Here is a 10515-nt window from a genome sequence, read left to right as displayed (position 1 = left end):
TTCCCTGAGAGGTAGATGGCAGATCCCATCTCCAACAACAGGGACTGCTGAGCCACAAGAGACTGAGGAAGACCAAATCTCTCTGTTTCCATGTAAGCTGGTGCAGCCGTTCCCAGCTACCTATTGCAATAAATACTGCTTACATAAAGTGGGTTGGTGTGCTGCTTCTCTCTGTTCCTCTGTACAACCTATACGTGCAATTAAAGAGATGTCCAGAAGATAAAGCCTCCTCTTGTTAACCCTGAAGAGCAGGATCCAGATGCACGAGGCTTCCTTCTCCCCTCCTGTGCTCCAAAGTGAATCAGAAGTGACTACAATGCAGTTCAGATCATGATTCCGGTACACTGTGACAGTAAGGGAGAGGAGAACCAAGCGTTTCCTAATTCATCATCTACTGTGTTCAGCATTTCTCTAAATGATCCTGCCCCAGTGCTGATGTGTGTGTGACAGCCTTCATTTGGCAAGCCGTTATGACTTGCATTGGCTATACTGACCTTGGCCAAGGAGAAAACATTAATAATTACCTCTGCTTGTCTCGGTCAAGTACCTGAGGCTGATTCCTCTTTTAGCATAAACTGGTGGAGCTTCACTGCTCACAACAAGACTCACCTCTGAATGCCATCTATTAAAAATGAACAAAGTGCTCATTGAAAGCAGCAAAATTTCCATCAGGAAAAATGCTAGAGATTAGTGAGTGCTTAATATCTGCTGTACTAATGTTAGGGCTCGCTGTTGTTGTATAGTTTTGTTTGTTAAAAGTATCCTGTGTGTATTTGCATCTTTCTGTTAGTTTTATATTTATAACTTCCTTTATAGATAGATAGATAGATAGATAGATTTTTTTTTTCTGGGAAGGTGAACATTAGGGCCTTGATCATGTAATCTGTTCTATGTCACCAGATCTTTATATGGGCTGAAGTCAATATGGCCTTTGGAGAGCTGAGTGCACAATTCAGATTACAAATATAATGCTGGATTGAAGGAGCTCGATTTTCACCTGCTCAGGGTACATTTAAATACCATTACACAGCCTCTGCTGCCATCTTATGGCCATTGTATTTATGGTCATGAGACAGTACCCTACGTTACTTTTGAAGGATTTCAAAATGCAAAGCCAGTGAGTGGGTTTCCTTCCTCATTCACTTCATAATGCATCATACGCTAAAAGGCCAGAAAAAAAAAAAGGCAAGAGACATGATCTGCAACTGAATTATATCCATTTGGATTGATAGCGACTCTCACATTCTAGAGTGGCTGTTTTTCCTGACTGTGAATTTCCCACTGGAGCCTTTCACAGTTGTTAGCTATTTTTTATCTCTACATAAACAAGACAGGAGGTGCCTCTGAATAAATTCACAACCCTTTCTCTGCACTCACTTCGCCAGTTGAATAACTGCTTTCTGAAGTACAGCCCAAAGTGATGGGGCAATTGCAAGGAGAAGTGGATAGGCTGCATTTATCACTTTGCATCATCCTTCATGTCTTCAACTTTTGCATCATCTTTCACGTCATCATCTTATACCACCAGTGGCTGCAGATATTGTCACTCACTCAGAATCAGAATCAGTTAGTGCGGTGTTATAGATCATGTTGAGGCAACCCAGTACGAGACCTTTTTGTCATCCCTCGTGCTATTTCAGCAAATGCTCTCTGTCCACAGAAAACAAGCAGCTGCACAGATGCTGTCTTTCCCATGGAATCACACTATGACTGCAGGTGCCCCTCTTCAAAATCTGTTTGACCAACCTATCACTAGCAGGCAATGAAAAGCAAGCTTCAATTCTCTGTGTCACAGAGTGAGGCCCTGACAACTACTTTTTGCTGTTTTTCTGTGCAGAATATTGTCAGAGGCCATGGGTCATTGCATTTGAGTAGCTCATTGCCCTTTGATTGGAAGAGTAACTGGAAAGCGGCCAGTAGAGAGGGATTAGTCTTGGTGTAGAATATGGATTTATACCCTCATTCTGAGTGTACCCATTTAAATAGTTCAACAAGGTGCCACTCTGTAGTGGTATAAGTGGAGGATTGGTAGCACACTATTAGGAACTGGGAGGAACTAAGGAGGAGTGGGGCAGTTATGTTATCTCTGCTTCCAGATGGGATCCCAACCTACCATGCATTCCTGTGTTGGCTTTATCAGAGCTCAGCACTTCATTAAGGGGACTTGTTAAGCTCTTAGGTAGGGAGTACTCTCCACCTCATCTTCACATATAGTCCTCAGGAGAGAACTCCCTTAGACTTATCCAAGTCAGAGTTTTCTTCCTCTTTGCAAGAACAAGAGTGCAAAATACCTTAGAATAAAGAGCAATATCAAGGTGATGGACATCTACACCAGCTAAAGTTGGAGTGAAGAAACAACTCATCAGGTCTCAGTGATTCTAGACGCTTCCCTATGGATTATGGCCCCACTTCTACCAGTAAACTGTCTGGCTTGATTAATGACATCTGAATTGCTTTAAGAATCTACTGAACAATCTTTGGTTGAAGAATTGTCACAAAGACGTGAGTGCAAATTAAAAACTTCAGAATTCAAGAAAAAAGGAAAAGAAACAGATGCAAGTGTTCTCTACTTCAGCTCAACGTTCTTATTAGTGTCTTGGGTGGACTCTAGGATGTCAGTACATCTGCTGGCCAGCCTTCTGTTGCTGATCTCCTTGCGAAGACTGGTAAGAGGGGTAAACATTGTACTTTGTTTGAAATGGTGAAATCACTTATCCCACTGAAATAAAACCTTTTTTTTTTTTTTTAAATAAATGTTAAGTATGATTTTTTTTAAGGAACGTTGGATTGGGTCTCATAGAACTGTTCCTCTCCTTTTCCAGCCTGTTTCATCTGAGACTCTGACAACAGCAATGTGTTGTTGGATGGGCAGTGACCATATTGCTCTGTTCCTTGAAACTGTCTTTTAGCTCCCCCTCAAAGAAATTACAGTACCATGAAGAAATAAACTGAATCCCGCTATAGTTTATGGGCCATTCTAACTTCAGAGAAAGCTATCAATTTAGTTATGTGTCTAGGATGAATGTTTGAGATGAAGTGAATATCTACTTGCAGAGTTCAACTATCAACTGGCTACAATACTTGACTAGTCCACTAAGAGATCAAAAAGGGAAAAGAGCTGTCGTCAAACACACCATTTCTTAGATGTTATCGCACAGGGTTTTTATTAATTAGAAATACTAGAAACAGATAATTAGTGTCATTTCACAGACAGAATATATTATAAATTATTTTCCTGTTATAGCATCCTGTTATTTAAATACTTACTTGTGTTTTTAATGTTTATTTACATAACAAGTCCAGCTGGCCTTAGTGAAAGAAACTGGATAAGTAAAAGTTTTGGCACAGTACTACTATATTGTCTTTGTTGAACATCACGCTCTGGAGCCAGAACATGTCCGAGAGGTATTATAGGACAGAAAGAAGAAATTCACTCCTGAGATGTGTGCAGGTTTCACTGCCCCAGAATATTGTTTTGTTCATTCTTTCTCTCTTCAAAACCACTTACTAATCATGAACAGAATGTTGAAATAGATGGATTATGGGTCTGTCTTATTGGCCCTATCCCCTTGCCCTCTGAAGAGAAAACTCTTCTGAAGTTTTTGATGTCACTGACTGCCATAAAATAAGAACTCTAGCATTCTGGTTGGTATTTGCCTGAGGTGGGGCTTTGGCGTGATGTTGCTCAGCAAGGGCTTGTTGAAGATGCCTGCCTGCTGTGCTTTTTCTGCCAATATTGAAAAAAATTAAAAGAGACGGTAGGAAAAAACCTGGTTTGCATCCACAGATATACATAAAAAACTCATTCTGATGCTAACCTGCATTTGTTTTTTGATTTGCAGTCTGTGTCACACCTTATGATGGATATGGCTTTACATTCCTTTGATGACCAGTACCTGGGGTGCAGAGAGCAGGTGATGGAAGAACTGGAGAGAGGAGACTATTTCCATAAGGAAATAGCTGCTAATAAAAACTATTTGAGTCTTTGGAAGAAGGCTCAGGAGGCTTTGTTGAAGAGCCCTGTAGGTCTCTTAAGGGAAATGCATGAGAGTCACGCCATAGTTCTCATGGCTTACACCATGAATTCTTCCCTGCACTCTGAGCTGAACTGGGCCACATCCACAGCAGGAAGCTCTCCAGAGCAGTACAGACACAACTTCAGTTTCAAATATTTTCACTTTTACCTAACGACTGCTATCCAGATAATGAAGCAATGGCAGAGCAGCAAGGAGAACATGGGGAAACATAAGTGCTATCGAGTGCATAGGGGTGTAAAAGACTTACATATTGAAGCCACGGTAGGCAGAAGAGTGCGATTTGGCCGTTTCACTTCTACATCGCGCCTCTGGAATGAAGCCCAGAAGTTTGGAAATGAAACTTTGTTCACAGTGACAACTTGCCTGGGAGCAGCTCTGCAAGGCTTTTCTTACTACACATCTGAGAAGGAAGTCCTCATTCCCCCTTATGAGGTGTTCGTTGTCAAAAACTTCTTGCGGACAGAGTATGGCAACCGGCTGCACCTGCATTCTGTGGGGAATTACAGCAAGTACCACTGCCAACTCTTGGAAGGTACTGCATATAGTCCCTTTGGGCAGGTGGGATGCAGGACAGTCTGTTCTCAAGAACCCCAATCAGCCCTCATCAGCTGTACCTATACAGGGCCACACACAAGGTCCAATCTGTAGCCTTCCTCCTGTGTTTGCCTGTGAGAGCCACATGACCCAGTTTTCACCCATTTGTCACGAAACCTGTGAGACCCTACAGCTCACTGATGAATAATCCACCCGCTACACAACAGATCTCAGGGTTCTTTTCGGCGTCCACTTATCCCATCTGCCATCGCAAGGATGTTGCAGGATACATGCGCTGGGGCCCCAGCATCCCTATTGCAATGGCAGATGAGATTTTCAGGCAGACTGAATTCAGATATTATCCTGGTGGCTTGCAAGGCAGCTACACTTCAGGCCTCAGGATTACACTGGACTTTGATCCACCACTACTCTGGCAAGCTCAGGTAAATATAAACAAAACTACTGTTGCTTTAGTCCTGTTCTCTCTCCTGTGGCAGAAGAGAGGAGAGGTGCTGATTGGCAAAGCACATTCTGTCAGTTTCTTGGCTACAGAGATAACTGTTCTGTGCTGGAAGACCACATGGGGTCTGTTCCACAGCCCTGTCCTAAGAGTCCTCCACCAATATGGGACTCTTGCTTTTGTCTCTTTGGAAAACGGTGTGTCAGTGCAACCTCTGGGCACAAAACAATCATTCAGGAATGAGAATTTTTGCCCAGCCCTAAGCCAGAATAGTAGGTAGACTGGAGAAAGTGTCTCTTTGGGGCAAATGCTGTTAGCAAGGGCAGGAAGCTCTAATCAGATAAAGGAGGTCTAAATGACTGCTCTCTTCACTTTTTTTCAGCTTCAAGAATTGAGAACAGTGGTTCTACTGCCTCTGCCTCTGCTGTTCTTCCTGGTGTAGTTGGAGTTTTCTTGTGCTTGGCTAAGCAATGACCGATTCTCTGGCTACATCCAGATGTATACATTTGATTATCAAGACAGAAAAATAGACAGGAAATCAGTCACTGGAGTTACTGTTGTTACAGGCGGTTCATCACTTCCTTCGCTTTCAGCCTCAGCTCTCCAGATGAAACTGAGTCATTCAGCCTAGCTCATCAAAACAGACACTCCCTGGACTCATTCAGACAGAAGGGCATTTATCTATGGCCTTACTGAAGAGCAGGGCAGTGACACCATTCACTGTAGGTAGTTTGTCCCTTAGGCATTCAGGAAAGACACACATGGACTTTAACAACATCTTTACAGATCTCTTAGTAACTTTATTTTTAGTGAGAGTGCTTCTGGCTGTGTGATGGAGAAAGCACCATGGTGGTAGACTGTAGTGGGTAAGTGTGCAGCCTTACATATCTCCTATAAGTGCTGTGTCCCAGGAGACAGCCAAGGCTGTGGCTGCAGCACATCTGCCTTTCCCCAATACATGATCCCATACACCAAAGCCATCTGATAGCTCTCATCTCAAACTGACCGTCTGCATCTCACACGCAGAGGACAGAAGCATAAAGCTTCCTTGAGATGTGAACTTAGCAGCAGAGGGGCACAAGATGTGTCAGGCCTGTCTTCAGGTGCCTTTAGCATTTCTTTTGAAAAAGTCAGGCAGGTGATGTGTTCATAACAGTCCTCTAGTGGCTGATGAATATCTGTTGGTTATTTTACATTGAAATGAAGGAGAGCCTGTGGAACCCACTGCTCTCTTCATGGGTGTTGGATGTAACTGAAATTTATTTACCTGTCTTTTTGCTTCAATGCTCTGCAATGACTAATGTTGGGGGTTGAACTTCTGCATATTCAGTTACCAGTTCTGGGGCCTTAGATGCCCAAGCTAGAACAGCTATGAAGTTCTTCCATCTCCAAAACATAACAATGTGGAAAAGATAAAGAACATTTTCTGCCTGCAAAATCCCCCTTCCAGTATGCCTACCCTAATTCTTCACCCCTGGTTCCTCACCCCTTGGGCCTGGGCTGAGGCTATGGTCAAGAGACCAGTCGTGATGATTTAACTTTGCAGTGGAGTCACCAAATAATTGAACTGAAACTCACTGATATGTTTCATAAATGACCCCTGAGTGGTAACACCTCTCAGTCACCAGTGAACTTGGCAGGAAGCTGTATTCACCATCACCTCTCCAAAGTGGTAAGCAACAAGTTAGCTATCCAAATGAGATCTGAATATAAGAGGACTGCACAAGTTGCTGACCAGCTAATTAGTTAAAAGTAAGGGTATTCAAAAGCACCTGGGTGAACTGCTTTACTCTCTGAGCAGCTCCATGAAAGCTTGGTGGTGCCATTCCCTTGGAAATCCTGTGGCAAGGAGTGCAGAACTTCAGGCACCTGAGCATTAGAAATGTAGACACCTAAGGAATGTGGGGGTCTTTGGTTTTTTTTGGGGGGTAGACTAAAAGGAGCAGCTTGAGGCTCAGCATTGCAGGTGCCAGATTTAGGCGTATGCAATGCCAGACGCCATCATCTAATCATGTAATATGTAGTAGCATGTTCTGTCAAACTGAACTACTGCTCCTGAAATCCTGAGACATATTTGTCCGCACAGTTAGAACAGATTTAATACAGAACTATTTTACTATTAGCTTATTTTGTGTCTATATTTCACACCACATTTTTATTGCTTTTGCTTTACCAGTGATTTCAAATAATTTATCAACGAAACTTTATTTTGACGCCTAAATGCTCAGAGATACTAAGTATAGATTTCAAAAAGAACTACGGAGAGAATCAGAAGCAGCTGCTGCAGATATGTCGTGTACGGGCATGTTCAAGCCTGCTCAAACTTTCCATCGAGGGTTAAAGGAATCAAGATGAACTTCTAACACATCAGTACATTTATGGAGCTTCCAACTTTTCTGCTATTGCTGGGATGCAGGATTCCAGCATTTTAACAAAGAGTTGGAATGCTTCACAAGGTGGCCTCAGCACTCTGAAAGCCTCCTCTAAGTAGTCAGCTGCTGTTTTCAGGCTTTTCTTTATGGTTCTGTGTCCTTGAAGGAGGGTCCGTATGAAAAGAAAAGAGGAGGAGGGTAGAGAACGAAGTCTGAGCTGTTGTGATGTTTCACCTGAGGAGGAGCTGCTTGCTGCGGTGCTTGGTGGCTCATTTTGTTGCAGCATCTTAGCGATATCAGCATAGTCCAAGAGAAGTTCTGATACATGGAGGGACAAAGCAGGTGAACTCAGTAACTGATGAACAGCAGCCTCTACTGTGTCGGGGAAATTATCTTTTTTTAACATCACTCCAACAAGTGCACCCACGATGCTTCCTACAACCCCCTTATAATTCTCATAAAGACCTTTTACTGTAGCCACGTTGTCCTGCAAAGTGTTGATGGGACCAGCAATTCTAGCATAAAAACTTCGGCTTATGCTTCCCTCTTCATCTGTGTCATATCCCATGGTGGCTTGCATCTCTTTCAAAGCACTGATCAGGAGTTGCAGATTCTCTTTAATGCTAAAGTTTTCTTTTACTGCCAAGATGGGGAATTCAGTGCCAAGATAATGATTGAGGATTTTGAATATTGCATTGGTTGAAGAGACATAGATGTATACTAAGTCATACAGATTCTCGCAGGCCTTAATGATCCTTTCTTTATCACTCTTAAAACCGAGGCGGGCTAACATTTCCGGAGTGAGGGTTTGGCTCTGAAAAGTAAACAGAAGAAATCCAGGAGACAGGGAAGGGTGGATGGGTGGGGGAGTGAAAATATTTTCATCTAGAATGTTACATTTCTGAAACTAGTATTACAAATTATCAAACTACCTGACCCTCCCCCCAGGCCTTCAGAGTTAGATAAAACCCTGTTAGCCTCTGAAGGGGTCTTACCAAGCAGGCCAGCAAAATATGGTGTAAACAGCTGCAAGTGTGGTTATTCTTGTAGATGCAGGAATTACAGATCTGACCTTCGGCATGTCATCTGAAAAGCAACAGAAGTAGTGTTTTTTAGAATTATTCTCTCCTTTTTGATGTTTATTGGTAAATTTATGGAAGTCCTATCAAACAATCTACTTTACATCATCCTTAGAAATGTAACCCTTTGGTTTGTATGTACTGGTGGGTCTGCACAGAATTAAACGTATTCTGGGGAGGGGGAATTGACACAGCAGAGTCAAATGCATCAGTCATCTACATGCAACAGGCAAAGCAATTGAAGGCTGAGCAATGCAATGTTTTTTCTCAGGCTAGTGCTTCCTGTGAAGTAACCCACGTCTGTCAGTTCATACAGTGGCTAGACATTGCAAGCGTTCCTTGAGAGGTGGAAGCAAAAAACATTCTCCTTGCCTTGGCTCCTCTCTTGCTACCGTTCTGACTACCAAGCAAGTTCTGCCCTTCTGCTTACACCAAAGAGGTCTCCCAAGGCCAACTGCCAGCACAGTCCTGGGACAACACGCTGCTGAGGGACTGCTTCTGATATGGTCTTTGTCTCTGCTAGAGCCCTGGGAAGACAGACTGGTTGCATCAGACAAATTTTATCAGCTCCATCCCACTCCATACTCTTTAAGGCTTTTCTCTCAGTATGCAGCTCAACTCTTTGCCTCTTCCTTCTTTCCCTTCCCATGGCTCAAGTGGCATGAAATTATATGAAACAGCAAAGTGTTTTTCAGTATCCACTGTTCACCCAGAGCTGTCTCTGGGACTCCACATCTTCTTCCACTCTCAGAGCACCGGAGGAAAGAACCTGGGAAATTGCAGCAAAGAAGGGTGAGAGACACTTCAGATTAAGTCCTTTCCCCAGACTTCATATAGATCTGAAACAACAGCTATTTATCTTCCTTGAAGAGTTGGAGTAAAGCAGGAAAAAAACTGCTTGTCTATTGTTTAAAAGATTTTCAGTCATGTTCCAAAGATAGATAGAGACTCAAAAGAGAATTTGCACTCACTGCTAACCCTGAGAATCTAAAAATGGCTTCCAAACTACAGAATGTGTCATTGGCAGTCGCCAGCCTGATGAATTCACTTCAGTCCTATATTTGAAGAAGTATTTCAGGACTACATGACATTCTCAGTCAGTAACAGATGTAACAAGTCACAGATGGGAAAAAGCTGTGAGCAACTAACTGACCATTGCAGACATGTAATAGTTGTAGTTAAATGATTACTGTTCTCTCATAGCTCATCTTCACACGTCTACAGCTCTGAAAACAAGTGGGGTTTGGTACTCTGTCTCTGCGTTGAATACAATAGCTCATTTTTCATGGGAAAATAAGCCGGCAGTTGCAGATTACTTGTTTTATGCTTGATCTTGCACTTTCATCTGAGAACCACTCTCTCCTGAGGAGACAACACTGGCAACCAGATGCTAGTGGGCAGTAGGTCCATCTCTTGAAGGATCAGAGCTTGGAAGATGTCTAGCCTGGATGAATGTAGAAGCACAAGCGTTTTTTTTGCTGGGACGCACAAAGCCTGTACCGATTTCACTGTCAGTGCTATTTTTCTATTTACATGGGACTGTTCAACTTTTCTTCCATAATTCACAGGTGTACAAAACCAGTCATGGCAACAATTCATTATTTCAAAAACAGAAATAAAGATTTATAGATCCCTATATGAAACCAAATCTTGTACCTATATGAATGAAAAGTGCTTCCCAACATGTTTTATATCCTGAGAACAGCAAGTAATACCTTCCCCTTTCAGCCCTGGCTGTAGGTACTTGTGATGGTACCTCTGTCATAGGCAGACACATTCATGCTATACCTGTTCTCTTCAGGAACAGACAGCCTTAGGAGGAAATAACAATTTTGAACTAGCATCAAATAAACTGTGTTAAAATTGGAAGAAAGGGGAAACGAGGAAGAAAATGAGAAAAATCAGGGTAAACATCACATAATAAAATTAATGACAAGCAGGCAGGCAACAGGACCCAGCTGAAGCCCAGCTCTGGATTCCTAACTCATCAGATGCTGCTGGAAACCACCAGAGGAACACAGGGGAAAGAGGAT

At 42.7% G+C, this 10515-nt stretch overlaps 1 protein-coding gene across 1 annotated transcript; it reads left to right on the top strand.

Moving 5' to 3' along the window:
* The first annotated feature begins 2612 nt into the window (after positions 1-2612).
* ART4 (ADP-ribosyltransferase 4 (inactive) (Dombrock blood group)) lies at positions 2613-5505 on the top strand. The gene is made up of 3 exons (XM_035551820.1): positions 2613-2666; positions 3843-4569; positions 5414-5505. Exons 1-3 carry the CDS (start codon positions 2613-2615, stop codon positions 5503-5505), a joined length of 873 nt encoding a protein of 290 aa, XP_035407713.1.
* Positions 5506-10515: the final 5010 nt, after the last annotated feature.

This window comes from Cygnus atratus, chromosome 1 (genome assembly GCF_013377495.2).
Source record: "Cygnus atratus isolate AKBS03 ecotype Queensland, Australia chromosome 1, CAtr_DNAZoo_HiC_assembly, whole genome shotgun sequence".
Taxonomy (NCBI): Eukaryota; Metazoa; Chordata; class Aves; order Anseriformes; family Anatidae; genus Cygnus; species Cygnus atratus.
The sequence above is the reverse complement of the archived record's forward strand: the minus strand, read 5'-3'. Positions and strand labels throughout refer to the sequence as shown.